The 27,954-nt window shown below is 61.8% G+C and overlaps 3 protein-coding genes across 5 annotated transcripts; all 3 read left to right on the forward strand.

The window, feature by feature from the left end:
* The first annotated feature begins 384 nt into the window (after window positions 1-384).
* On the forward strand, window positions 385-1,492 carry HCRT (hypocretin neuropeptide precursor). Its single transcript, XM_086626711.1, has 2 exons — window positions 385-405; window positions 1,058-1,492. The coding sequence occupies exons 1-2, from the start codon at window positions 385-387 to the stop codon at window positions 1,490-1,492; spliced, it is 456 nt and encodes a 151-aa protein (XP_086482837.1).
* A 761-nt stretch (window positions 1,493-2,253) lies between these two features.
* KCNH4 (potassium voltage-gated channel subfamily H member 4) lies at window positions 2,254-13,519 on the forward strand. Of its 2 annotated transcripts, none has more exons than XM_086626359.1 (16): window positions 2,254-2,329; window positions 5,155-5,388; window positions 5,513-5,644; window positions 5,838-5,965; window positions 6,989-7,232; window positions 7,449-7,606; window positions 9,002-9,209; window positions 9,416-9,610; window positions 9,807-10,006; window positions 10,420-10,669; window positions 10,775-10,989; window positions 12,022-12,069; window positions 12,182-12,549; window positions 12,695-12,801; window positions 12,874-12,953; window positions 13,046-13,519. In XM_086626359.1, the coding sequence occupies exons 1-16, from the start codon at window positions 2,254-2,256 to the stop codon at window positions 13,517-13,519; spliced, it is 3,117 nt and encodes a 1,038-aa protein (XP_086482485.1). The 2 variants fall into 2 exon arrangements, with proteins under 2 accessions (XP_086482485.1, XP_086482486.1); XM_086626360.1 differs by having other exon boundaries at window positions 12,877-12,953.
* An 816-nt stretch (window positions 13,520-14,335) lies between these two features.
* RAB5C (RAB5C, member RAS oncogene family) lies at window positions 14,336-27,319 on the forward strand. 2 transcript variants are annotated; one of them, XR_015222869.1, is made up of 6 exons: window positions 14,336-14,375; window positions 23,127-23,371; window positions 24,407-24,558; window positions 24,877-24,999; window positions 25,771-26,076; window positions 26,279-26,310. XR_015222869.1 is itself a non-coding variant. In XM_086626434.1 (6 exons), the coding sequence occupies exons 2-6, from the start codon at window positions 23,206-23,208 to the stop codon at window positions 26,392-26,394; spliced, it is 651 nt and encodes a 216-aa protein (XP_086482560.1). In that variant the 5' UTR covers window positions 14,336-14,375; window positions 23,127-23,205; the 3' UTR covers window positions 26,395-27,319. The 2 variants fall into 2 exon arrangements, 1 of the variants encoding a protein (XP_086482560.1); XM_086626434.1 differs by having other exon boundaries at window positions 25,771-25,864; window positions 26,279-27,319.
* The last annotated feature ends 635 nt before the right edge of the window (window positions 27,320-27,954 follow it).

The following is a 27,954-nucleotide window of genomic DNA, read 5'->3' on the forward strand; positions in this document are numbered from 1 at the left end:
GCTGCCGCTGTCGGGAGCTGGCCAGTGCCTCCCTAGCGCTGACCTTCAGCCCCTTTGTGCCAGCCCGGCTGCGGGGCCCGTGGGCAATTACGGCCTCATTAGTGCCACGTGCCCTGGCTGCTGCACCCGGTCAGTGAGCACCCACACAATGAGGAGCCGCAAATGAGGGGAAAGGCCTGGCCGGTCTCCGAGCTACCGGCCACAGCGTGCCCGCGTCTCCCAGACACCGGTGGCTCCCACCTGGCCCTGATGGTATTTTTGGCAGTGCTATTGTGCCAGGCCCTATAAAGCGGCAGCTGCGGCGGGTGGCACAGGGTGCTGTGCTCTTGGCTGCCTGGCGGGACATGCCCCAGCGCCTCTTGACTGCCTGAAGACCCTGGAAGGATGGAGGTACCCAACGTCAAGGTGGGGCTGGGGCACCACGGCCTGTGAGGCTGGGAGGGCAACAACTGGGGAGGTTGGGATGTGGGGCCGGGGCTCTGGGGGGGCCTGGCTGGTTTTTCAGGAAGCCCTGAGCACGCAGCTCCTCCCCACAGCTCCCAGCTGTGGCCATCAGCCGACCGGGGGGGCTCAGCCCCACGTGGGCTCCTTAGAAGGAGCTGGGCGCATGGTGCCAGCGGCGTTGAGCGTGGGTGCTCACGCTGCTCATCCCGAGGCACTCAGTGGCAACAGGAGGGTGTTTGCCGTAACTGCCTTGTGCCAGGGCAGGGCAGGTTCGCCGGTGAGGGCACCCACATCTGGCTGCTGATCAGAGAGTCAGTGGGGGCCGTGGTCACTGGGGCTGGGGGGGGCACAGGGAGCGGCACTCCCAGCTCCCCTGGACTGGGGAGCTGGCCATGCCTCAGGGCACCAAAGGTGATGCTCTGGGTACACCTTGAGTGTGAGGCTGGGCCCCTGCGGCAGTGGGGACAAGCGGGCAGCGCTGCAGCGACTGGGGCAGGCAGGAGCTGAGACACTGGTGGGCATGGCAGGACTGGGGGGCAGCCCTGGGGCTGGGCAGCCCCCCCTCTCTGGCACTGCCGCTGCCCTGCACTAATGCTGCCCGTTGCTCCGGCAGCTCCAGCGAGCTGCCTGCCTCCTGCTCCTGCTCCTGCTCTGCTCCCTGGGCGCTGCCCAGCAGAGTCTGCCCGAGTGCTGCCGGCAGAAGACCTGCTCCTGCCGCGTGTACGACCTCCTGCACGGCATGGGCAACCATGCGGCCGGCATCCTCACGCTAGGCAAGAGGAAGAGCATCCCGCCAGCCTTCCAGAGTCGGCTCTACCGCCTGCTGCACGGTTCCGGCAACCACGCTGCAGGCATCCTCACCATGGGCAAGCGCGGGGAGCACCCTGGCATTGCCTGCCACGATGTGTTGGGCTGCCCCACGGGCTCGGATGCCCAGCTGAGGCCAGCTCTGCGGGGCACTGATGCCAGCCCCAGGGAGTGCCAGGGACACTCGAGGAAGGACCTGACCAAGAGCCAGGCCCAGGGAGCTGCAAAAAGCATTTACTGAGAGGGGTGGGGGCAGCGGGAGCAGAGGGGGGTTCCCAGGGGGCCGGACTCCGGGGACACATGCCCGGAGCTCGGTGTAAAGGGCACTTTTACATACCTCCTGCTGGCCCGGCCGAGCCTGCTCGGGACAGCGCAGGCACCGCTGGCCTTTTACAATAAATGGTAGCCCGATGTTACCCAGCTCTGCCTTCTCTCTGGGGAGGGGCCGGGGGGGCACAGCTCTGCTCTGTGGCAGCCAGCGAGGCTGGTGCCTTCCTCTGTGGCACCTGGACGTGGGCTTATCTGCGGTGCCCACACCGGGGGTGTGCGCTGGCCCAGATGGGTGGATGTAGGACCAGAAATGGGGCGAACCGAGCTCCGACCAGGCTGCAAGGGGGCAGGGGGGGGTTGTGAAGCCCCTGTAAGGGGCTCAGAGCATCCCCCACTGAAGCACCAGCGAGCTCTGGGGACCCTCTTGTGGCCACCCCACCACCCTGTCGCCTCGCAGGGTCCTGGGGAGGGCTGCAACTGGGCCCTCTCACCCCTGGGTGCCCCTCGGGGTCCCGCAGCCCCCGGGCTGAGCCCCAAGCGGCGGGTGCCGGTCCCCGCCGGTGCCGAGGCCCCTCCCGGTGCCGGCGGCACGCAGGGCCCGGGGCGGGGCGGGGGCGGGGCGGCAGCCCCGGGCGGGCCGGGCCGGGCCGAGCCGAGCCGGGATCAGCCCACGGCGCCGGGGCCGCACCTGCGGAGGAGCCCGGGAGCGGCGGAGCCCAGCCCGGCGGGACCATGCCGGTGATGAAGGGGCTGCTGGCGCCGCAGAACACCTTCCTGGACACCATCGCCACCCGCTTCGATGGCACACGTAGGGCCGGGGCCGGCGGGGAGCGGGGAGGGTCGGCGCTGGGCGCGGCGGGGCCCGGGCGGGGGGAGGCGCTGCCCCCCCGGGAAGCGGCGGGGAGGGCCCGGGGCTCGGCCCGGCACCGCACCCCCGCGGCTCGGCAGGACGCGACCATCCGCGCGCGCTGCGCTGTCCCGGGACCCCCCCCGCCCCGTGGCCGTGGCCCGGCTCGGTGCTCCGGGACCCCCCGTGTCCCGGGCGGCCCCCGCGGTGCGGCGGGGACGCGCCCCGCGCTGCCGGTCCCCGCTCCGCGCTCGGTGCCGGCGCGGCCGCGCTCAGCACCAGGGACAGAGCCCGGGCGGCGGGAGGGGCCGCCGGGCCCGGGGAGGGGGGGCCCGGCCGGGCTCACCTGCCCCGGGAGCCCCCACGGGCCCAGCTTCGCCCCGTCCCGTGCTCGGAGCGGTGGCCGGTCCCGGGGGGGGCGTGCGGGTCGTGCCTGGCCCGGCGACGGACACGGCGGGGCCCGCGGGAAGCGCCGGTGCTGCACAGCCCACCCGCACCCCCGGTTCGCAAAGCGCCCGCTTGCTCGGGGCTCCGTCCCGGGAAAGGTGGGTACCGGTACCGGCGTGTTTTGGCAGGAGCGGGGCCTGTGCTGTCCCAGCACCGTCCGTTTTGGGGCCGCTTCCCAGGACCGGAGGTGCTGCTGGTGTGTCCCCGGGACCTGAGCTCCCCTCCGCGTCCGTGTCCATGTGCTGGGGCCTGGATGGATTAGAGCGCTGGCACATTGGGGAGGGGAATCATGCCGGGGTGCCACGTGCCAGCTGCTGGCACTGCTGGCACCATGCACCCACCTGGGGACGGGCTGTGTTCGGGGCTGGCCCCAGGCCCTCCCAAAATCACATGGAGCGGGAGCCTCCCAGGCCAGCTGCTTGTGGGGCTGGACCTCTGTCACCTTGCTGGGAGGGACCAGCATGAAAACAGCACTGGGAGCCTGCAGCAACCTCCCACGGCACCATCGGGGCACCAGGAGCTCCCCTGGGGCACGTCTTGGCTGCAACGCTGGGCAGGCTCCTGGTCTGGTGTGATGTGGAGCATCCTGACTCTCATTTGGGATGTCACCTTCGAGACTGGAGTGTGTAACGAGGCAGTCAGCCCCCCAGGCCTCCCCTAGCTCAGAACAAGCTGTGCCACGAGGTGCCAGGGCAGAGCCGCGTGTGCCTCGTGCATCCCACAACTGTCCCTCCGCAGGGGCAGAGGCTCCCCAGGGCTGGATCTGGGTCTCCGAGGAGAACGGTCCCATGGGAGCCGCCTGCAACGCCCCGAGGACACAAAGCCCTGGGAATTTGCCCCAAGGAGACGAGATTTGCCCCACAGCTCCCTGGCTGCATCCTGTGCCAACCCACCTTCCAGGCACTTTTAAACAGTGTCCGGCTTTGAGGGTTTGATGTGTCTCTTATCGGCTTTATCTGCCATGGAGAGGGGCTTTAGCCGCAGTGATACGCCGTGCGAGTTAACTCTGCCTCTCCCATGGAGCTGCTGCCCACTGGGCCCGAGGGTGCCCGTCCAGGCAGCGTGACCACTGTGGCAGGGGGCTGCTGAGCCCCCCAGGGCCTCATCCCCCTGCCTGGCAGAGCTGCTCCCAAATGCAAGCCCTTTTTTTTTTTTTCTAATAACACATCCTGGACAACACAGTAATCCTGGATCCCCAGAGCCAAAATCTGGCCTTAGTCAACAGCTTCAAGCTATTTTTGCTTCTCCAGGCTAATCCCGGGCTGAGCTGTGCTGTGGTGGCCCCGCTGCACCCCCGTCGCACCAGGGCTGCCCATGGCTGCCATCGCCTCCTTCCCGCAACCTCCTCTGCCCTCGCCCTGCCCGCGCTGCCCTGCATGGCTCTGCTGTCGGTGCTCCGCTGTGCGAGGCGACCACGTCTGCCTGTTCCCAGTGCCTGGGCCATGGGGGTGCGGGGGGGGTGGGGACCCACGGGCTGGAGACGGTGTCGGGGCTGGGGACACCCCGGTCTGCCCTCACCGGGTGCAAACATGGCCTGCGCCAGCCACACACCCTGCTTCCTTGGCACTCTTTTAGCATGATGCCATCTGTCCCACTGGCACAGAGCCTGCAGCAAGGAGCTGCTGCGGTCCTGGGGGCACAGCCCCTGTGCAGCCAGCAGCTGGGGGGCTGTGGGGGGAAGGCAGCCGCTTTGCGGCTGAGCAGGGCACAGGGCTGGCAAGAGCCTTCCTCTGCCCGGTGCCAGCTCCCTGCCGGGGCAGGGGTGATACCGTGGAGGCTCCATGGTGCTGTGACAGACCAAGGATGCCGTATTTCCCCTGCGCCTCCGTCCTGCGCTGGCTCGGCATGGGGTCCCCACTCACTCTCACCCAGCCTCGGGGCTTTTCTCCCACCCTCTCTGCAGGTGTCGCCGTGGTGCCGCAGTGCTGTGCCTGGGGCTGGAGGTCCCAGCTCTGCAGCGTGGCACCTCTGGGCTGGCAGCACCGGGCCGGGTTTGCCGCTGCTCCCGCTAAGCTGCCTGAGCCCTAGCGGGATCCGGGTGCAGCAGATGGCGAGGGGGAGGTGTGAATCGCCTCGCTCGGGATGGCGTCGCTGGCAATGGGAGCCGGAGCTGGATCGGGGCTCCTGCCCCTTCCAGCGCATGGGGCTGGGGTCCCGCTGGAGCTGGGGCAGTGGGGCAGGGGATGAGTGGGCTCTGAGATCGGCTGTGGGCAGCTGACAGCCAGATGGAGACCTGGATCCTCGTCCCAGAGGGGCGCGAGGCGGCCAGGAGGGCTGGGCTCTCCTTTGTGCCACCCAGGGTGGCCCCGAGCTCTCAGGGCGGCTGCATCTCCTTTCAGACAGCAACTTCATCCTGGCCAACGCGCAGGTCCGCCGCGGCTTCCCCATCGTCTACTGCTCCGACGGCTTCTGCGACCTCACTGGCTTCGCCCGCACCGAGGTCATGCAGAAGAACTGCAGCTGCCGCTTTCTCTACGGGGCTGAGACCAGCGAGCCCGTCCTGCAGCGCATCGAGAAGGTGCTGGATGGGCGGCAGGAGTACCAGACCGAGGTCTGCTTCTACAAGAAGGGTGGTGAGTGGTGCACGGGGCTGGGACCTGCCTGCAGCTCTGGCTGAGTCGGCCCGTGCCAGCCCTGGGTGAAGCTGCTGCATGGCAGGGGGTCATCCTGCCTTCACTGCCCCTCTCCTCCACCCAGGAACCGCATTCTGGTGCCTGCTGGACATCATGCCCATTAAGAATGAGAAGGGGGAGGTGGTGCTCTTCCTCTTCTTCTTCAAGGACATCACAGAGAGCCGGGGCAGGAGCCACCCGGGTGACAAAAAGGAGGGTGAGCCGTGGCTGTGGGATGGGGACACAATTCGGGGAGCGCAGTGGGCACGTGGCAAAGGGGCTCCCAGTGCCCCGCTGGGTCCTGCCTGCCTTTGAGCACCTGTGCGAGGAGGGGTCCCCGAAGCAGCCCCGCTCTCGCACCAGCAGCGGCACAGCGCTCCCACTAACCCGGTGTGTCTTGTCCGCTGCAGAGAAGCCGAGGAGCAAGAAGCCCGGGAGCTCACACCTGCGGGCAGCGCAGAGGCAGGGCCGCACGGTGCTGCACCGGCTCAGCAGCCAGTTTGCCCGGAGGGACCGCAGCGAGATGAAAATCAACCGCGTAAGGACCTGGGGGAGCCCTCGGCTTCACCCGCTGCCTCCCGGGCTGGGGCTGCAGCTCTCCCGGGACCAGCCGCACAGCAAATCCGGGTCTCGCCGGGATGCAGTTCCCATGTGTGCCCCTCACTGGCCTCCCCAGGCACCGAAATGCCCTCCTGCATCCCCGGCAGCTGCACCGTGGTCCAGGGTGCAATCGTGGCTCGTTGGCAGCAGCAGAGAGCGCAGCTGGAGCCCAGAGCTTGCCGTGGGGAAAGCAGCTCTGGCAGCTCTGGCAGCTCTGGCATGGCTGCGGCTCTCCTCACACGTTTGCTGTCAGGGAAACCCAGCCGCTGGCTCGCGGCACAGCCGTGCCGGCCCTGGGGAGCCCCGTTACCAGGCTGCGGCAGCCGCGGGTGCATGATCGGTGGGGCTTCAGCAGCAGCAGGGCCCTGTGCCAGCTCTGTGCCAGCCTGTTGGTGCGGCTGTGGTGCTCCAGTGCAGGGTCCCCAGGCATGGCCACAGCAATGGGCATCGCTGGCACACGTGGGGCCGGGGCGGGGGTCTGTCACTGGCCGAGAACGGCCGGGGGCCCAGAGCTGGAAAGCAGTCGAGGAGTCTGAGTGTGCCCATCCTGAATTGTGGGGGCTGGGGGTGCTGGGGGCAGGGACGGACCTGGTCATCCCCTTGCCCGGGCTGGGCTCCAGCTGCCCCCCAGCAGCACCGTGTCCCTGCAGTGGGTGGGGTGGGGGTGGCTCTGCCCCTGCACGCGAATTAGCACCTGAGACTGTTCTGGGTGGCAGCTGGCAGTGCCCATGGATTATTGTTAATAGCATTAGCGTAGCGTTAATTTATGTTCCATAATTGGGCATTCTGTGCCCGTCTCTGAGGGTGACCTCAGCACAGCCCATGCCTCGATGGACATGTGTGTCCATCGCCCTGGCATCAGAGAGTGTCAGCCAGGCTGGCAGGACTTAGGGCAGGGGGGGGCGGGCTGTGGGATGGCCGCTGCGCCATCCGTGTGCCACCCAGCCGCTTGCTCCCCCAGAACGTGTTTGAGAACAAGCCGTCCATCCCCGAGTACAAAGTGGCCTCGGTGCAGAAGTCCCGCTTCATCCTGCTCCACTACAGCATCTTCAAGGCGCTGTGGGACTGGCTGATCCTGCTGGCCACCTTCTACGTGGCCGTCACCGTCCCCTACAACGTCTGCTTCACGGGCACGGAGGAGAGCCTCTCGGCCGCCCGCAGCACCATCGTCAGCGACATCGCTGTAGAGATGCTCTTCATCCTGGGTAGGTCGGCATGGGACGGGTGGTGTGGCTGGGAGGGGCAGGGATGCGGCCAGAGGGTCGGATCTGAGGAGTGATGGAGGGGGAAGCGGGCGTCACTTTGCCCCTGCCGCTGGTGCCAAGCCCCCCGGCAGCGGGACCTGCGTTGGCCGCAGACGCTGGCCCGGCTCCCCTGGCCGCAGCGGGCGCGGCGAGGGCTGGTCCTGCTCTCCCGGGCAGACATCATCCTGAATTTCCGGACGACGTACGTGAGCCAGTCGGGCCAGGTGGTGTACGACCCCCGCTCCATCTGCATCCATTACGTGGCCACCTGGTTCTTCGTGGACCTGATCGCCGCTCTGCCCTTCGATCTGCTCTATGTCTTCAACGTGACCGTGGTGAGCACCGCGAGCGCCGCGGGCGGGGGCTCCTTTCGCAGGGGCCCGCTCCCCGCACGCCTGCCTGGGAGCGGCGCGGGCAGCGCGGGGAAGCCGTGACGGCAGCTGCAGCGGGAAGCCTCCCACGCGCCTTCGTTTAACCAGAACCTGCCACAAATGACAGGAACTGCCATGGCACCGTGCCAGGAGCTGCACGCAGGTGCCCGCCCTGCATCCAACATCCCGCACCCAGCACCCAGCACCTCATACCCAGCACCCTGTACCCCGCACCCCGCACGCCTGAGCTCTGCCCAGGGTACAGAGCAGCTCCGAGCAGCTCCACATCCACGTGCAAATACCTTGTGCACCCCCGTCGCAGCAAGGGGCTCGTGACCATTGCCCGCTGTGGCAGGGGGTGACCACGCGTGCAGGCACACAGGGCATGTGCCGGTGATGAAGGCAGGGAGGATGAGGGCGCTTGGGGCTGGAACCGCTCCCCTGAGCCAAACCCAGCTCCGCTCATGTCCCAGCGGTGCTGCTGGCAGGAAAACAACGGCGGCTGTGGCAGGTGCCATCACCGCTGCTGCCTCTGCCAGGGCCGGGCAAGCCAGGGTGCACAGACAGTGATGTCCTGGGAGGGCAGACCGCAGTGCGAGGACACATGCTGCGCTATCCTGCAAAATGCTGCCAAGGGACCGAGGTCTTGGGGCTGCAGCTGCCGGGATGGGCAGCCCTGGCAGCAGGGAGCAGAGCGGAGCCACCCAGGGAGCGGGTCCATTCTGACCTGTCTCAGCGGGGTCTGACCACAGCGCCTGCTCCAGCACAGCCCCTGCCCAGTGCCAGCCTGGCCTGTGGCCCTGGGCTCCTGCGACGCGCCCGGTGCAGCGCTGGCAGGAGGCAGAAGGATGAGACAGGAGTTTTGTGTGAGGTGGGGGGCCCTGGGGACTCGGCATCTCTGCGTGCCCAAGCCCACCTGCCTAAGCCAGGGCACTTCTGGCTCCCTTTGCCCGGCTCTCTGCAGGCGAGGCACAGCATCCTGCGGAGACTTCCCCTCCCGAACAGATTAGATCAGCTTTCTGCCAGCACAGCCCCACCGAACAGCCTCTGACAGCAAAGCCGCTGCTGCCCGCTTCCCGCTCCCGCCAGTCGCCTCCCTGCCCCTCCCCAGCACCCCAACCCCCCCGGGGCGATTCGGTGCCCTGACGAGCTGCAACCCCGCTGCCTGCTTGGCGCTGGGCGCTGGCGGAAGGCTGCTTGGGGACCAGCTCTTCCCAGCCAGCCCCGCAGCCCGCGACCCTCCAGGCAGCTGTGGCGGGGGGTGAAGGGTCCCTGCCCCGGGGGGGAGGTGAGGAGGGGGGTTCCCTTCCGCTCCTGCCTGCAGCTCCACCGGGTTCACCCACCTGCCCCACTCCCCAGACCTCACTGGTTCACCTGCTGAAGACGGTGCGGCTGCTGCGGCTGCTGCGGCTGCTGCAGAAGCTGGACCGCTACTCGCAGTACAGCGCCATGGTGCTCACCCTGCTCATGTCCATGTTCGCGCTGCTGGCCCACTGGATGGCATGCATCTGGTACGTCATCGGCCGCACGGAGATGGAGAGCAACGACCCCCACACCTGGGACATCGGTGAGCGGGGCTGCCCGCCGGCGGGGGCTGCACGGGGTGGGGGCACACTCAGGGCGCCTGGGTCCCACCCTGTGCCACCGCGTGCCGCCGCGTTCCGCTGGCAGGAGGGAGCCCTGCGGGACACGGCGAGGCCGGGGCAGGGACAGGAGCCGTGCTGAGAGCAGCGGGGCCCTCGGCGAGCGCTAACCCCCGGCTGTGCTTGGCAGGATGGCTGCACGAGCTGGGCAAGAGGCTGGAGGCTCCCTACATCAACAACTCAGTGGGGGGCCCCTCCATCCGCAGCGCCTACATCGCCTCCCTCTACTTCACCCTCAGCAGCCTGACCAGCGTGGGCTTCGGCAACGTCTGCGCCAACACCGACGCCGAGAAGATCTTCTCCATCTGCACCATGCTCATCGGGGGTGAGGCGGGGAGTGGGGCAGGGCGCTGGGGGACAGCCCTGGGGCTGGGGTCAGGGGAGAAGCCCCCCATGCCGCCCCCCCTTGGCCTTGCATTGCTGGCGGGGGCAGAGCCCAGCCCTCGCCTGGGCCCCCGTGTGCCGCAGCCCCCACCCCCCCGGCCCCTCGCTGGGGCTGACGCTGCCCTCCCGGCCCCCAGCGCTGATGCACGCCGTCGTCTTCGGCAACGTCACGGCCATCATCCAGCGCATGTACTCCCGCCGCTCGCTCTACCACACCCGCATGAAGGACCTCAAGGACTTCATCCGCGTCCACCGCCTGCCCCAGCAGCTCAAGCAGAGGATGCTGGAGTACTTCCAGACCACCTGGTCGGTGAACAACGGCATCGACGCTAATGAGGTAGGAGGTGTTGGCTGGGCTGGGCCAGCCCCCGGTCCTGCACCCAGCGTGGGGGTGACAGGGCTGGCAGGGCAGCGATGAGAGTGCAATTGTGTGTGTGCGTGTATGTGTGCGCGTGTGCAGATGGCGCATGCCCACGCTCTGTTGCTGGAGGGACCAGGGCTGGGTGCCAGGTCTGGGGCAGATTCCTGCCTGCATGGGGAGCGGGATGGGCATGTGGAGCAGGCGCATGGGCATTCATCGTGGCCAGAGCTGTCCTGTGTTTGGCAACTGGGACTGCCGGGCTGTGCCGAGGCAGCCAGGGCAGCTGAGCAGTGAGATGCTCCACTCTGGCGGGAGATTCGTCCCCTGGGGCTGCGGGGAAGGCTGCTCCGTGCCGCCCACACCCCAGCACCCAGCCCCGCTCCCCTCAGCTGCTGCATGACTTCCCGGACGAGCTGCGCGCGGACGTGGCCATGCACCTCAACAAGGACATCCTGCAGCTGCCCGTCTTCGAGACGGCCAGCCGGGGCTGCCTCCGCTCCCTCTCGCTCCACATCAAGACCTCGTTCTGTGCCCCGGGGGAGTACCTGCTGCGCCAGGGCGACGCGCTGCAGGCCAACTACTTCGTCTGCTCCGGCTCCCTCGAGGTGCTGAAGGACAACGTGGTTCTGGCCATCCTCGGTGAGGGCAGCCGGCGTGGGCTCTCTCCCCCAGCCCCTTCTGCCACCTGGTCGGGCGAGGGGCCCAGGGCTCGCGCCGCTAGCCCACCCCGCTGCCCTCCTGCAGGCAAAGGGGATTTGATCGGGGCCGACCTGTGCAGCACGGACCGAGTGATCAAGACCAACGCGGACGTGAAGGCGCTGACCTACTGCGACCTGCAGTACGTCGGGTTGCGGGGGCTCTGCGAGGTGCTGCAGCTCTACCCCGAGTACGCCAGCAAGTTCACGGCCGACATCCACCAGGACCTGACCTTCAACCTGCGGGAGGGCAGCGAGATGGAGGTGGGTGCGTGTCCTCCCTCACAGGCCCCTTCCCATCCTCGCGGCCCCGGACCGGAGCGGGGCTGGGGCTCCGCATGGCCATGGAAAGGCAGTTTGTTCACTCCCTGCCCGCTGTCCCCAGCGGGGGCTGTGGCTGTGCCACCCCAGCTGTGCAGGTATGTCCCGTCCCGGCTCCTCTCGGCTCCGCGCAACACTGGGATTTGGAAGCAAGAGCATTTGCAATGCAAGAGGTTGAGGCAGATGGAGGGCTTGGAAATGGAGGGGACTAGGGGGGCACCGCGGGACAGCCAGCCAGGGCACAGCCCCCCGGTGCGCAGGAGGCAGCGCTGGGGGCTGCCGGGTTTAGTCACATCGTCGGCTCCAGCAGCCGGGGGGTTGTTCTGCTGCAGAAATAGCTCTGCGGCGCTTTTCCTCCCCCGGCTCTTCTGCTGGCTCTGCGCTGGCACCCAACAGCCTGGGGGCTCCTTCGGTGCATCCACCCCGGGCACCCACCGCGCCCAGGCCCTGTGGTGGGGCAGGAGGTCGCTCTCTAGATCCCAGATAGCCCTACAAAAACCCCAGCCTGCCCATCGCCTGGGAGAGGTACAAGTAAACCAAGGGTGGACGGATGCAAATGGAGCTTGCCAGGCCCTGCGGAAGCCCCGTGCACCGTTCCCTGGCCGGCGGCACGCTCCCAGGGGAGCTGATGCTCCCAGGGGAGCTGATGCTCTGACGGCTGAGCCGGGGCTGGGAATCGGGGCGCAGCCGCGGTTCTGGGACACGCAGGGCGAGCTCGGGCAGCTCATCGGTGTCATGACAGCGGCAGAGGAAGGAGCGCGGGCGAGGGGCTGCAGAGGCCAGTGCTGGGGCTGACGCATGGTGCTGGAGGCGGTTTGGCTGCCCAGGGGGGCACCAAAAGGCGGGGAGGGCTGTGTACCAAGGTGGGGAGCGGCTGGGCACAGGCCCAGCACTGCGTCTGCTGCAGCCAGTCCCCGCGGAGCCATGCGGGGGTCCCACATGCCGCTGAGCCGACGCCGTCTGCTCTCCCCACAGGGGTTCTGCCGCTACTCCCGGTCCCCGCGGCTGTCACAGGCACCGCAGGTTTGTGCCGTGCTGGGGGTGGGCAGGGGGAGGACGGGGCAGGGGTGGCCGTGCCCAGCCTTGGCACCTGCACTGGGGCCAGCCCTGACCTCCTCCCTGTACCTGCCTGCAGTCTCGTCTGGAGAGTGGTGCCGCGCCGGAGAAGCCCCTTCCCTCCATCCTGGAAGACGAGGAGGAGCCCGACGAGGTCTTCCAGCACTCGCCCACCACCATCACCCGCCGCAAGCTGCTGCTGCCCCAGCTGAGCAGCCCAGCGGGCCGCGGGTCCCTGAGCAGCCTCCTGGGTGATGAGCTGTGCCAGATCTCAGCCCTGCGGCGCAACTGCCGCTCCCCAGCCCGCTGCAGCCAGGGCCGCAGCCCCTCTCTGCAGTGCCGGAAGGACTCCCAGCTCCCGGAGCGGGAGGGCGGCGCGGGCAGGAGGCCAGCCAAGCTCCTCATCCCTTCCCTGCACACCTCCGGCCCCCCGGACCTCAGCCCCAGGTATGCCTGAGATGTGCCAGTGGCTCGTGCTGCTGCTGCAGGTTTGTGCCAGCCAGGCTGCGCTGGGCACCCAGGAGGGCACTGGGAATGGTGGCAGAGGAGAGGGGGTGACGAATGCCAGCCCTCACCCCCTCCTCTGCCCTAGAGTTGTGGACGGGATTGAAGACAATGGGGGAACATCAGAGCCACAGACCTTCTGCTTCAACGTGGACCCCGTGCTGCAGAGCACAGCGAGGGACTCCCCCACGTCAGGTACCTCCGGCAGCTGCCGGGCACGGCCGGGGGGCTCGGGGAGCCCTCCACCACCAGCCGTGTCTTCTCCAGCAGGGACCGATGCGGGTGGCCCAGCCCTGGCGATGGAGGCAGAGGAGATAAAGCAGAACATCAGGAGGCTGAACCAGGAGGTGCGGCGGGGGCCGGGGGTACATCCCCAGAGGCACTGGGGACACCTGGCCGGGGGTGTCCGCCGGTGCTCACCACCACCCTCCCCTTCCAGATCAACCACCTCAACCAGGAGGTTTCCCACCTCAGCCGGGAGCTGCAGCGCATGATGGAGCTGCTCCAGGGCCGCCTGGGCACCCCGCCGCCCCCCGCCTGCCCCTACCGCCTGCCTGCAGCCGCCTCCACACCCCCCCAGCCTTCGCCACCCTCCGCCGCCGTGCCCCCCTCGCCCCCACCCGTGCCCCCCAGCTCCCATAGCTCCCCCTCCGCCAGCCCTCGGGCCAGACGCTGCCCCGTCCGCAGCCGCTCGGCCCACGCCACTGCCAGCCCCTCCGTGCACCCCTGGGTGCGCGCCGAGGGGCCGTGCCCGCCGCGGGGGGACACCCCCAGCCCTGACTCCCCCCGGGCCCTGGACTCGCAGCCCCTCTCGCTGCCACCCCGCTCTGCCCACTCCTTCCCCGGCTGCTCGGCCGGCGGCCGGCCCCGCGCCCACCCGCAGCCCCGCTCTAGCTCCGCCAGCTCCCACTGACCCCGCGGGCACCGGGGGGGGCTGCGGGGCACCTTCGCCCTGGGGCACCCGCGCCCGCCGCCCCGCTCCGCCCTCCCGGCTGCCCGGGACGCGCCAGCTCCGGCCCCGCGCCGCTCACCGGCTCCGCCGGCGCGAACCCCCCGGGAGGCGGCGGCCGGAGCGGGGCCACGGGGCAAAGCCGCTCCCGCCGGAGCGCTCCCGGTGCAGCCCCGACACCAGCGGGGATTTTGATACGCTTTTATACTCTCTGCCCGCGGGGGCTTTTTTACAGCCCGGCCGCCCCCCCCGCACCCGCCGTGCCCGGGGCCGTGGCACGGGGCTGCGCGGCGCTGCCCTCCGGGGACCCGCGGCGCCGGGAGCGGCTGCCGCGGCATTTCGTGCGGGGCGCCGGTCCGGAGGCTCGGGGGGGTCTCCGGGGGTGCCCCGCGGGACGCGGCGCCGCTCCGGCGGCCGCGGTTGATGCCGTCGCCACCCGCCCCGACGGGAAATAAAGGCTCTATTTTTCCAGCCGCGGCTCCGCGCCAGTGTCTGCGCGCCGCGCTCCGCCCGCGCCGGGACTCCCGTTCCCGGAACCACCCCGGGGAACGGCCGGCCCCTCCGGACTACAGTTCCCATCACCCCCCGCGACTGGCGCGCCCTGGCGTCACGCCGTCCGGCTCACGTGAGGCGGTGCGCCCGGGAGGGGGCGGAGAGCCTGCGGGGCGGGGCGCCGTTGATTGGCAGGTGCCGCTTCCTGTGGCCGGCGGGCTGGGAGCGGAAGGGGTGGGCGGATCCGGAAGCGGAACGGGTAAAGGCGGAAGTGAGGGCCGGGGCCTGCGAGACTCACCTGCGGCGGGGGGGAGCGGCGCTGCGGGCGGTGAGTGGGGCCGGGGCCGGGGCCGGGGCCGGGGCCGGGGCCGGGGCCGGGGCCGGGGCCGGGGCCGGGGCCGGGGGCTCGGCTGCGACGCGCTCCGCGGGGGCTTCGGGCAGGCGGTGCCCGGCGCCGAGCGCTGCCGCGGGCGGTGCCCGGCCGGGGGGCCCGTCTCCAGCGGGCCCGTGCGGCGCAGACCCGGCTCCCCGGGAGCCCGCCCGGCCGGGGGCCGCTGTGCCGGGCGGGGTGAGGCCGCCGCGTCCCGGCCGGGCTGTCGCGTTGCGCGAGTCGCGGTCGGGGTCGGAGCGCGCCGGCGCCGCCGCCAGCGGGGCGGGGGCCGCGGCCTTCGGGGCTTCGCGAAACGAACCTCCGGGAGCCGGGCGAGCCGGGCCCGCCGCGCGTCCTGGCGAGGCGGGGGAGCGGCGCCGCCGCGGGGCACCGGCAGCCTCGGCCCTGCGCTGAGCCGTTACCGGCGAGGGGAGCGGCGGTGATCTCGGGCTCGAGGAGGCGCCGTGTCCGTGCGGTGCCAGGCCTGCTGCCCGCCGGGCTGGTCCCCGCACGAGCAGGAGGGGCGAGCGGCTTTGCGGGGGCTGCCCGGCCGCCGTGCCCAGCTCCCCTGTCCCTCTAACGGGGCTCTCCTGTGGTGGTGACTGGGGGCGTTCAAGGCAGCTCGGAGAAGGTGCGTGTGCCAGTGTTCAGCACTGGCATGGCGCTTTGTTGCAGCTAGCCGACCCCGGAGGTGGGGAGGGAAAGTCCAGAAGTCCAACAGCCCAGCCACGCTCCTGAGTAGAGAAGTACCTGAAGGAAGGATGCGACTTTATCCATGGAAGATGGGTTCTAGTGGAACGGAGGCTGTTCTGGATGGCTGCTGGTGACAAACAGCCCCTGCGCTCCCCAGGGGCGTCTGAGAAGTGAAATACGTGGTGCTGCAGGCTCTCGAGTGAGGCAGCAGGTCTGTAAGAACGTTTTGGAGCTTGTCTGGAAGGAAACCTAGCAGCACTCGGCTGTATCCTCAGATCTTTGGCGCAGCAGGAGAGATCACGGCGTGTAAGCAGAGAGGACAGCGGGTGTGTGATCGGCAGAGGTTACTGGTGCAGATGGGGGCGTGAGCAACAGGTTTGTGTTGCCGACCCTGTGAAGGCAGCTCAGACCTGGTGGTGCTCAAGGTGCTGCTAAAACTGGGGGTGTGTGGGAGCTGTGGCGGTTGTAGCTGCTCTCTGACTGTGACTCTCATTGCAAACTGGTCTGCCAGCAAGAGCAAACGCAGCACTGACCCGATCTCTGCTGACCTTTAGCTTGTTGCTTTTGTGGCTGTCGGAGTTCTGACCTTGGCTCTTTCCAAGCACGTAAGGAAATCGGAGGGAAGAGAGTGCCAAGGTGCTATTTTAAGTCTTGTGTGGAACAACTTGCATCTACTATTCTTAGCTTTTTGTGTGGTGGGCAACACACTTGAGCTGCCCTGTTTATAGCGTGACATCAGTCCCATGTTGCGCTAAGGTAGGACTCGTGAGCCTATGCAGAAGCTTGGTTGAGACCAAAGAAAGAAAAATACTTCTGATTCATGTTGGCTTGACATGCCATGCTCTCTGAGTGGACTGTTTTGGAATATCCCATTAGTATTCACCACTGTCTTGACTCTAAAAGCCTTAAGGTTTTCAGCTTAACTGGGTAACAAGGTGAGAGAACTGTGATGGAAGAGGGTGAAGAATTCCAATAGCACGTGTAGGCAGCTACAAGACCGTGTTGGTCTTACTGCATCCTTGGAGTGAGGAGAGCAGGTGGGGCACAAGTCTGTGTGGGCCTGTAAGGTTAAGGGCAGCAACGCCTGGGTTCAGTGGCTAGGTCTCTGTGCTGGAATCATCTCAGACTTCTCTGGAGTTGCAACAGTCTGCCCGACCAGCCAACTGCTTCCATAGCAGAAATCCACCTCTAGAGGCAATCTTTCCCTCGGAGGTGCTAGAGGCTGACTTAGGCTGCATTTGTTTTAAGATAGTGCCAGGCAGTGCAGGTCCCCTGGGGCTGGTTAAGGAGGTGCTGATACCCCTTCAGGTGAGGGAGCAACACGGGAGATGAAATGGGACTCCCGAAGATGGGTTTGGAGTACTAGAGGGCAGTGGGGGGAAGGCTAGCTTGGTGTGTAGCTATGGATATCACAAAACATTTGTCTTGCTTTCCGATGAACAGGGTCGGGTTTAGGCTCAACCAGTAATGGACTGGGCAGTGTATGAAACAAAACTGTCTCCTGATGTGCTTGTACTTCGTGTGCTCGGCCAGACTTAATTGTGGTGATAAGTGGAGTTGCCTCCATCACAGCAAAGCTCTTCTGCATCTGAAGAGGGATCAGCTCCGGGGTTGCTCTAGGCCCTGCTATTCCTCAGCGCTTGATCCTACCTTCTTAAACCTCCGCATATTTAGCGGATAGGTGGTAATATGAAAATAGAGGGGGAAAGAGTGCCAAGTACTTCCAGACACAGGAAATGAAATGGGAACGCTTCTAATGAAGTGGGTGTAGCCCAGAGTGTTTTGGTCAGCATACTTAAAAGAGGGCAGAATGTAGAAATGTTGGAGTCAGCGCTTCTCTCCCCTTGGGGTGTGAAGTTTGAAGTCTTCTTGTGCAAGTTCTGTTAAGTGGTCAGAGTGACATGAGGAAACCACGCCAAATGCTGGCCAGAAACGATGAGCCTTCTTGGCAGTGACAGTGTCGGCGAAGAATAGAGCTTCATCTAAATCCTGAGAGGAACACTTTCCTCCCCTGGGGCACAGGAGCAACTGCTGGGGTAGTTCTACATAAACAGATAAGAAAACGCTGGGTTGTGTGTTTGCTTTTATTTGGTAGAGCTCCAAACAAGTAGCTGCTAGAGGCAAGAGGTCTTTGTGCCGTCTGGGAAAGATATTGTGAAGGTCACTGACTCCTTTTGAAACGGCGAAGATGGCAGTTTTCTGCTTTGCATTGTTGCTGGTCTTGCCTTCGTGTTCACCGGGCAGTAGGTGCTGTCTAAAGACACGTGTTGCTGGGCTCCTGGTCAAAATGGAGTGAGTCTCTTGAGGGTGTGCTGAAGAGTGGACAATACCAAACCCAGGAGCTAGAAGAACCTTGCCTGCAGAATTGAAAACTTGGTGCTTTTGTTCAGTTTGTTGTTGGTCCAGACTGCGCTCACGAGTTGCTCCTTCAGCCTGGTCGTGGAACAGGACTGAGTTCCTGCAGTATCAAGGGTAGCTAGAAGTAGGTAAGGCCTCCAAGAGGGAGTTCGTGTGGGAGTACAGAGCCTTTGCTCCCTACAAATAGTGAGGTGCTTGTGTAAAATGAAAGTGATGCAAAGCTCTTCCACAAAAGTCCTGTGATGCAGTTTGTGCCTTCTCATGCCACTTCTCATTCCACTCTTGTCCAAGTGACCTTTGCAAGTGTGTTGTCCCAATTGCTCAGTGCAGCGTGACCAGGAGCGGTGTGAAAGCTCATGTTCCCAGATCCTCCCTCGCTCGGATCTGGTGGGAGTTCACGTGCTGTCCTGTCAACAGAGCTGAGGGCTTGGTGGCCCCGGTTAGAGCGTGAGTTCTGGTGTGACCCTGTTGCTGCCCTGGTACAGAGGCACTGGGCAGGAGCGCTGCACCTCTGCCTGCCCTCCCTGCCTGTGTCTGTTCCCTTATGGTGATCGAGCAGGACACAAACTGCTGTTGTAAAAGCAATTACTCATACTGTTCTGCGGAATTGACCCCCCCTGGACTGGGCACGGAACTTCCTTGTGCTGCCAGTGGGACCAGCGTGGTGGTAACTCTTGTTGCTGCGAGCTTGTCAACTGTCTGAGTACTATAACACCAGTAGCTCCAAGGTAGCATCAGTGAGTGGGATGTCTCTTTACCTCATGAGGCATTTCCAAGAATTCCTGGTAAAGGACAACTGCTAAACCTGGGAAGACCTTCTGAGGGGATGTGTGTGGGGTTAACTGGCTAGAAGGCAGCTTGCAGGAGCTTTGACTGAAGTGCTGCACGTCCTGACCCAGCCACGCCAGCCGTCATCTCTGCCTCGTCTTCCAGAGTCACATCAGCTTTGCAGGACACATGGGTGTTCCTGGCTTCGCAGCTTCCCAGCAGTTTAGAGCTGCCCGGCCTAGTTCCAGGAGATGGCATCTACCAGATGAGGTGTAGTCTCAGATGAGCAGTAGCTTTCTGTGTAACAGTGTGTTGGTCTGAACTTTGGATGATCTGGTTGAACTACAGCAGCCTGTCAGAAAGACCTCATGTAGCAGAAACTCGGCCTTCAGGATGTCTTCTCCTGCGTTTATCTTGCCTTAAAGGCTTTGTTGATCTTGCTTGGGATGACTGAGGGAAGATGGCTCCACCTCGGTGTTCTTGGCAGCTGTCCTTCCGAAGAGCAGGCTCCGGCATCGTGGAGCCACGGAACGGCCTCTTCTGCTGGCGTGGCCCAGCTGGGGGTGGCTGCGCGTTGTGCTGGCCTTCCAGCGTGGCTGCACTGGGCTGAGTGGTAACTGTGGGGCAGGGGCCTTGAAGTCTTGGTGGAATCGTTTTTGAAAAGCTGCTTGGAGAAACGGCAGGCTGCTGGGGCTGCTCCGGAGGCCGTGACTCTGCAGGGGTCGGGAAGCAGAGACCAGTACTAAACGTGTGGGAGCTGGTGTTACAGGTTCCGCTACGCTTGCTCAGGACCGTAGCTGCCAGCAGAAGGTAACTGAGCTTTTCGCTGATGTAAATCCTGCTTACCCGTAAATTAAACGGAGTGTGCCCAGGTCTTCAGCAGGCTTGGGCATGGACTCTACAGGTTGTGTCTGTAACGTACGATGGTGTAAAAACCGTATGAGTGCCTCTGAAACTGCTGTCTGGGCTGACTTGGGTCTCTGAATCTGCATTTTAAGGCGGTAACACAGATCTTGACAACTGCAGTGATGAGCTCCTCAATTTGGAGCTGTTTCTGAAGCCCCAGATCACAGCCTGGCTGATCAAGAGACTGTTTGCGGAGGGAAGTGCGTCTTGTCTGTAGAAAGATGAAGTGTTAAAACTGACCGGACTTGGAGGCTGAGGGACTGAGGTCTGTACTTGCAAGTCTGTTTCCTGGTTCATCTCACCAGTAAGAGCTGGATCCGTTACTGCTTCCTCTGCAGCGTGGACCCCGCTGCAGTAAGGCTTTTGAAGTTTGTTCTTATTCATCATACTAATGTGTTGGAAAATCGGGTTGTCACGCTGTGCTGGGCTGATCGGGGCTAGCGGAGCCTGCGTGTTGCTCTGGTGGGTCCTGCACTTGCTGCTGGTCCTGCTTCTGCAAGGTGCTTGTAAATCTGGGTCCCAAAGCTGCCCTGCCAGTTCTGGGTGGGAGCAAGGTAGCACGAGCTTGTTGCTAGCGGTGGCCAGCTGCCTGTTCAGTGGTAGGTGAAGCAGAACCACTCGGTAACTTCAGGGGTGGCTTTGCCAAGAAATGCATGTAACGCTGTCAGCTGTTTAACAAGATAAGTACTTCACTGGGGCTTTTGTCTTCAGTATTTTGACTCGAAGCCAATGAATCCCCAGTGAAATGTTTCTTGCATAGCTGAGAGCAGAAGCAGTCGTCTTGGGTAACCAAGTCTTCAGGACTGGGTTTCTAAATATCACCAGCTTCGAGTAGTCCTCACTACTGGGTGAGCACAGGGCAGAAATACCAGATTCTGTAACTTCTGACACCTTAAACCAGCAGCTTCCCCGCGATGGGGAGTCTTGTAAAGAAAGCACTTCTCATGCCAGGGTTAGTGTGGGCATCTGATAGTAGTTGCCCTGTGGAGACTGGGGTTCTCGTACTGGGCTGGCTTGTCTGAAATGAGCTCTTGTGCTGTTCCCGAGCATCCTGGCCGCTCTGGAGAACAGCCTTGCTCCCTGGGCATCAGAAATGGCTTCGTTCAGCGGGAAGCACTCCCTGTTTCTCTGGGAGGTGTGGGCTGATGTACGTGGATCCAGGCCGTGCAGTTTACCTGGCTGCATGGAGTCCTGTTTCTGACAGAAGTCCTCAGAGATACTGGCACTAGCAAAAAGTGTTAAACTGGTCCTTCTGCAATGGACAGTTCTTGGTGTCTGCAGCTTTGGTAGTCACTTCAATTACTTGGTCATCTTGTGAACATCAGCAGAAATGCTGAGCTGGCCGTTCTCATCTTTGCATGTTCTCAGCCCAAGACCCTCAGTGAGGTGGCTGCACTTGGGGGCATCAGAAGTGCATAAACTCCACCCAGGCGTCCTAAAGATCTGGCAGCTTCTCAGGTGGACGTGAAGTCATGTAATCCTGCAGCCAAACCACCATAATGAAGTGGTCAAAGGCTCTGGCTGCTCGCCTGCTGCTCTGGTCCGCAGCTCCCTGCGATGAGGTGGGCATGCAGATGTGCTTGCTTAATTCTGTTTGAGTTCACCTGGCACAACCAGATGGCAAAATGAATTGAGATCTGTGAAATACAGGTCACACCAAGACTTGAGGATGTTGACAGGCTTGTTTCCTTGTTTTGCTCTGGGAATCACCCCTCTCACGTTTCAGGAGGTCATAACTCAGTAGAGACGCGATTCACGTGGCGTTTAACGTGCAGAACGTCAGTGTGAAACAGCGGCAGAGCTTACGTGTTGTGATAGACTGCTCTGGTCAGTGGATACAAGGTTAAACAAGCAAAAGCCATTCCCTTGCAAACTCTGGATAGAGGAGAGACTCTAAAAGGTGGAAACTTTTTTGGGCTGCTAGAGGTGTAGAGCTGCTGGTGTGCCTTCAAACCTGGTGGTCACCCAGCTGCTCCCGGCCAGAGCTGCAGAACGTTACTTCCTTGTGGCCAGCAAAACGAGTTGCTGATTTGCTTCCTATCATCCTGTCAAAACAGTGTCTGGCCTCTCAGGAGAGGTGGGGGACGGGCAGTGGCACCAGCCTTCTCAGGGGCCCAGCTCTGAACTCCAGTTTCTCCACTGACTTACCCCAAGATCTCTCAGATCTGTGGCTTCTTCGCAGCTCAGACCCCTGAGACACGTCACTGCACTGAGCAGTTACTCCTGGTTTCCGTTCTACCTGCTCGCTTCAGGAACGGACCGGCTCAACCGCAGGCTTCTGACGTGCTCCCAGTCTGAACAACTGGAGGCTGAACGTCTCTGTAGGTCAGAGCATGCTCGGGTGCCTTTGGGTTTTGGAGCTGAAGGGCTTCTCCAGCCGACGATGCTGATGGGCTCTCCCTCTGGATGCGCTCTCAGGCTGTCGGTTTCCTGCCAAGCAATGGAATTGAATTTAAACTGGAGTAGCCTGGCAGCGGTCACAGCAGAGAAGGCTTTGCTCTGCCAGGCAAACATCTGGATGAACATCTGGACCTCTCCTTTGGTAACCCCTGTACTGGGGCAGTCCTCAGCCTTGTTTGCAGGACACTGCTCTACTTCGGACCCAGTTTAACTTGCTTCGAGCTCCTAATTCACAGGGATCTGGTGTTTGCTGGGTAGATGCTACATGTGCTCTGAGCATTCCCAGAGTTTCCTCGGGAGTACTCTCAGAACTTGGCACAAGGAGAAACTGGCTGCTGGGGGAATTTTTTTTGGCAGTTGTCTCTGTCGACAAGCAGCTCAAGTTAGGAGAGTTGAAGGGAAAGTGGCGATACAGAGCAGATGCAATCAGTTGTAGCATGTGTCACTGACAGGCGGTGGGAGTTGTGATGGGAACAGGAAATAAAATCTGAGTATCCGCACTTTGAAAGTGCTCCTGTTCTCTGCTGCCTGCAGCAGAGAAATGGCCAGGAAGGACTGAGATTCCTCTCGTGCTTAACTCGGGGTGCCAGCTGCTCCTGCTATGGCTTCGTGCTTCTGCACAGCTCCAGAGATGTGGTGCTGGGGGATGGGATGGCAGTTCTGACCACCGGCGATGTTCAGTGTAGCTGGATTTGAACGGGCTTTTTGGGAGGAACGTGGCCAGTAGCCTGGTGACCTGGAATGGTGTGGGATAAGGGCAATAAGGCAGCTGGAACAGGGTGTGGGAAGCGGTGAGCATTGGGTGTTGCCACTGTGTTTGGATCAAGCCATTGAAGCTTCTGTTGGGTGCTTGGTACCCATCTGCAGCAGTGATAGGAGGAGTCGCCTCCAGTCCCTGAATGCCCAGTCTGTGTCCAGAGCAGCTGCTGCCAGTGGAGCTTCCAGTGGCAGGCTGCATGCGTGGTGCTTCAGAGGCCTTCAGGGCTGCTTGATGGCTTTGGTGGGAGAGCCTCTAAACTAACAGACTGAGCACAACCTCCCTCTGTCTGATCCCTTTGTGATCTGGACTGGCATCGACCTGCTTCCTGTCAGGGCTTAAAGAGGCACTTGGATGTCTCTGTATTGCACTGGGAGCCTGAAGTGGCCACCTTGTGAGCTTGGGAGAGGAGGAAGGAGCTAAAGGTCAACCCCAGTGAACTCCATGAACTGAGTAATTGTTTTAATAGATGAAGCTCTAATAACACCAGCTGATGTGCTGGCTGGTCTTTACTTGCCTCACCCTAGCAAGGTGTGTGTAACATCTACACATAATGGAAGTGCTGGAGGGCCCACTGGTGGGAGGTGAGCTTGTGTTACCAATAGCCCTTCTCCAAGGAGGCTCAGAAGACTTAAGATCCTGCTCAGGGAGCTGCTGACTGACAGAAACTGCCTGATAGTGCTGCGATGGGCAGTGGATAACCTTCCAGTGTGGGAAGGAGTAACCACCACCTGCCTGTGCCGATGCTGGTTGCAGGTCAAACCCACCCTCTAGAACCTGTACGGCTGGTCCATGAGTGTGTCACTAACTCTGACCTCCTCTTCCAGTTGCAACCTGCCTCCAGGTGGATCCTAGTGCAGAACCTGCAGCATCCTTAACTCTTGGCACTCCTGCACTTAGGCCACAATGGCAGGTCGAGGTGGAGCTGCTCGACCGAATGGACCGGCTGCTGGAAACAAAATCTGCCAGTTTAAACTTGTTCTCTTGGGAGAGTCGGCAGTGGGGAAGTCCAGCCTCGTCCTGCGCTTCGTGAAGGGGCAGTTCCACGAGTACCAGGAGAGCACGATTGGAGGTGAGTGCCAGCTCCAGATGGCTGTGGCTAGAAGGTGCTGGCTTTGGTGCAGTCGGGGTATCAGACATGGTAATGGCTGTTTCCCTCGGTCTGGGCTTTGGCTATAAATAGTCACGCAGCTAACGCTTCACCTCCTGGTTCACAGCCTGTTTGTTGGTGTGAAGATCCGCGCAGCAGAGAATAATGCTATGGCAACCGCGCGCTGCCTCCAAGACGTCTTCACTTCTACTGCTTGAATTCCTGCTCCTAATTAGGACCGGGGCCTTCAGCTTGGTTGATAGCCCCTAATTATCTTTTCAGACCTTGACCTGGTATTTTGGGGCTGTTTCATAGCCCGATACTGTTAACTCCTTCCACACCCCTTTCAAGTCTAGTCATCCTTTAGCTTGAAATCAGTAGCCCAGTGTCACCACACAAAGGCTGGTCGGTGCTCTGGTCTCTTGCAGTGACACCAGGAGGTGGGCACTGAGGAGAGGCCTTGTTTGTCCCTGTAGTGACCCGTGCAGGGTTGAGTCTGGCTGTCCGTGGAGCTTATGGGCACGCAGGGCTCAGTGCTCTGCTGCAGGGGGCCGTGTGGGCACGTGCTGCTCTGTGCCCAAGGCTGGCTGCCTGTATCCGGTTGTAACGCGTGGCACTGTGCTTGGTGGAACAATCAATGAGTTAATAAGCTGGGGAGTGCTGTGCTGCTGGGCTGGCCTCAGACCTTGGGCACGGTGGTGCTCTCCAGAGCTAATCCTGGCCATGGCAGCTGTGCCATGTGGGCTGTGAGCGGAGGCCCGGGGAGGGCCTGGCTGCACGGCGGCTGCCCCGGCTCTCGGAGCCGCCTTCCCAGCGGCTGCCTGCTGGCTCCGGGGCTCCTGTGCACAAGGAGCTGGGGGATGCAGCAGAGCTGCAACTTCCACGACAAGGGGCATCGCGCTGGCCTCTGTCCGGGGCTTCTGCTCCCGTGCAAAGGCAGAACTGCTCGAAGCTCCCGGCTCTTGCTGCAGGGGCTCTCCAGCTGGAGGTGAGGCAAACATGCACCTTCTCTTTCAGCTGCCTTCTTAACACAGACAGTCTGCCTGGATGACACAACGGTGAAGTTTGAAATATGGGATACGGCGGGACAGGAGCGGTATCACAGCCTGGCACCCATGTATTACCGAGGCGCCCAGGCAGCCATCGTTGTCTACGACATCACTAACACAGTGAGTACTGCGCAGGGCTGCGAGCAGTTACTGGGGAGGAGGTGTCCGTGCTTGCAGCGGATGCTTCTCCGCTCCCTGGGAGAGTGTCTGGGTTCGGAGTCCCTGCAGATGCCTGCCTGCAGGTACTGACTTTCCTGAAAACTGCCAGTGGCCTCTTCCTCAATTCTGACCAAGGCTGTCTAAGCTGATAAAGGATCCCGCTACAAAGCGCTGTAGAGGCAGAAAACTTCTTACAGGAAAGACTTGTTCTAATCATATCTTCACTGTGGATTAATAAGAGGCTGCCCTTCCTGACTGCTGCCTCCTGTTTGCTTCCAGGACACATTTGTACGAGCCAAGAACTGGGTGAAAGAGTTGCAGAGGCAGGCTAGCCCCAATATTGTAATTGCACTAGCAGGAAACAAGGCAGACCTTGCTACCAAGAGAGCTGTGGACTTCCAGGTGAGTGGGAATCCAGATCAGTTGTTACCTGAGCAGGTTAGAAAAGCAGCTTTTTGATTAAGTGGGGGAGATGGTGGCTGTGTGCAAAATGCTTTGAGGGAGAGTGGAAGTCAAGATTTATGCTGCTGAGGAGCCCGGGGTGCCACTCAAAGGGAATTTTAGCCTGCCTTTCCCATGGGCTCCTTTCACAGCTCTTGTTGCTCTGGTTGGTAACAGTTATGATGGATGTGGAGAACAAGGCCCACAGAGCGCAGGCTTCTGTCTTCAGACTTTTCTGGTGCCTTACTCACCTGGGGCTGTCTTCAGCAGGGCATGAAACAGCATCTTGTAGATACAAGACGTGAAGAATCATTCCCAGCTTGCTCTCTGCTCTTCACAGCTCTTACCTTGTCTAAGGCAGGCTTCCAAGGAGAAGCTCTTATCTCAGACCTCTGCACAGGATTGCTTGTGGCGCACTTACAGTGTGTATAACCAAAGTACAAGGTGTTGTGCTGCTCGGGACATGCTGTGTCTGCTTTTGGCTCACAAACAGTCTGTGCTGCTGTACTCCTGCTCGGCTGCTGGGACACCAGCCCTGCAGCACTGCCAGTGGTGCGTGTCTCCCAGCTGTCCTGGCCAGGCAGGGTCAGGGGACTGGGGTGGACTGTCTGGTCTGGGGTGGGACAGTGTTTCTTCAGTGTTTAGTTTCCCGACGAGTGAAGTGTGTGAAGCCTGCTTGGACCTGCTCCCTTTGGCAGCACGCCTTTACCACTCTGATGTGATTGTTTGTAGGATGCACAAACATATGCAGATGACAACAGCTTGCTGTTCATGGAGACGTCGGCAAAGACAGCGATGAATGTGAACGAAATCTTCATGGCAATAGGTAACAGCTCGTGTGCAGAAGGATGGCTGGAGTAGCTCTGAGCACTGGCAGCGTGGCCCGCTGGAAACTGGGAGCTTCCATGTCAGCCAGGGTCTGCAGGCTCTTGCTGGAGCAGACAACCAGGTTGCTAGACTTTTGTGAACAGTTGCTCCCTGAGTGTTTGGAGCCTTTGCCTTGCAAAGCCTGTTCCTGCTCTCCCTTTGCCTGGGGTGGTGAGTAAGGAAGGAGGACTGATGGCAGCCAGAACTAGAAGTGGGTTGGTTTGTTGTGCTTGTGCTGGTAGTGGTGTCCAATCCCACTACTCCGTAAGAGGCGAGGGCTTGGGCCGGAGCAGGGCTGAGCCCAGCTGGAGGGCTGCAGTGGGAGGAGGCTGGCCTCTGGAGAGGAGCCCACTAACGTCTTGTTTCTTTCTAGCCAAGAAACTGCCAAAAAACGAACCCCAGAACGCTCCTGGTGGCCCGGGCAGGAATCGGGTGGTTGACCTTCAGGAGAGCAGCCAGCCCAGCAGGAGCCAGTGCTGCAGCAATTGAGCAGCCGGTCCCACCTGACGGAGCCCTCGAATGACGTGACTGGAATCCACGCTAACAATCGCACTTACCGTAGAGCGGCTGCTGCCGGTGGCTGCTGTGATTTCTCCATCCCTTTCTGATCATAGGCTGGAGGGAGTTCTTCCACCTGCACCTTTCTGTACAAATACTAATTCAATTCTAAGTCTTAAGTCACTTTTTTAATATATGAACTTCTGCTCTTCCCCCTTCCTGGTGGTGGTGGATGCATGACCTGGTGTCTGCCCGGCCGGCTCGTGCCCTCCCGCGGGAGAGGGTCCCGGCACCCGGGTCCCACAGTACTGTAGTTCACTATTGGAAACAAAGGGATATCGAGAGTAGGGAACCTTGTGTAAAATCACCCGTAGGTAGAAGCTGAGGCTGATACCAGTCCGACATGCCTAGAACAACCACTAAACTGTAGCATTATGGTGACAAACTCCGGCTTCTCAGCCACTTATTGACCAAATCGATGATGAGTATTCTGGGGTGGGGCAGAGGGAAGCAAAACTGGTTTCTTCTGTATTTTGTATTGTACGTTTCTTCATGTAACCAATCAGTATCTTGTCAATATAGTACATACAACTAGTTGCCTGTTGTCTTTATTTGTGTTGGACTCTAGCATGCCAACTCTTTATTTTTTTTTCTATCTTGGTTCTGTCGTAATGCACTAATCCTGTTGCAACTTTCGCAAAAATCTTGTATAAAAATTGTCCTTTTTTTGATGGTTGTGATGCCACTAATGTTGTTAACCCTACTTCAGTGTGAATACACATGGTTTACTGATGTACAGAGGTGGGGTGGGGGAAACTTTGGATGACTTGTTGGTGGAAACAATATGTATTGCAAAAGCCTGTAATTCCACAAAGTATGAAGGGAGGTATTAAAATGGCTTCTGTTGCCAGACTCTAACTGATGTTGGCTGCTGCCTAGTGCCTAATGCAATGTCTTATGCATACTGGTATTTAAGAGGAACTGTCAACTTAGTCTTCATCACAAACTTCAGTTTTGTGTGATTAAAACAAAAATTTTTATAAACCTATCATAATCAACAATGTTCATGTTTCTTAATCAGCGCAGACCAGAAGGTAACTGTTGTGCTGGAGGCTGAGATACGCTGGGGCTGCTTGTGGTGTGCACAGCACCTGCCTCTTCTGTAGGGATGTGTGGGCTCCCTTCCCTGGGCAGGGAGAGACTGGGATGTTTGCCCCCAGGCTGCTGTGTGCTGCCCTGGTCCAGGCTGTGCCACTGTTCCTGCAGCACCCAGCTCCCTGGAGAGGCAGGAATTCCTTACAACGTGGTTGCAGGTGGTTCAGTAAGCTTGTGCAGCTGCACATGAAGTTTGAAGTGAACAGTGGGGCTTTTGAATTGTCTAATGCTTCCAGGGAAACTGAATCTGCAGCTGGAGCTGGGAAGAGGTGGGGGAACAGTATGCCGAGGAGCTCAGCTTGATGTCTGGACAGGCTTTGGAATACTGTGCTCAAGTATTAATGAACAGAAGGGCTCTGTCCCTGGAGGGTGATGGCCTTGAAAGATGCTGCAGGG

Source organism: Tauraco erythrolophus, chromosome 25 (genome assembly GCF_009769465.1).
Source record: "Tauraco erythrolophus isolate bTauEry1 chromosome 25, bTauEry1.pri, whole genome shotgun sequence".
In the NCBI taxonomy this organism is placed as follows: Eukaryota; Metazoa; Chordata; class Aves; order Musophagiformes; family Musophagidae; genus Tauraco; species Tauraco erythrolophus.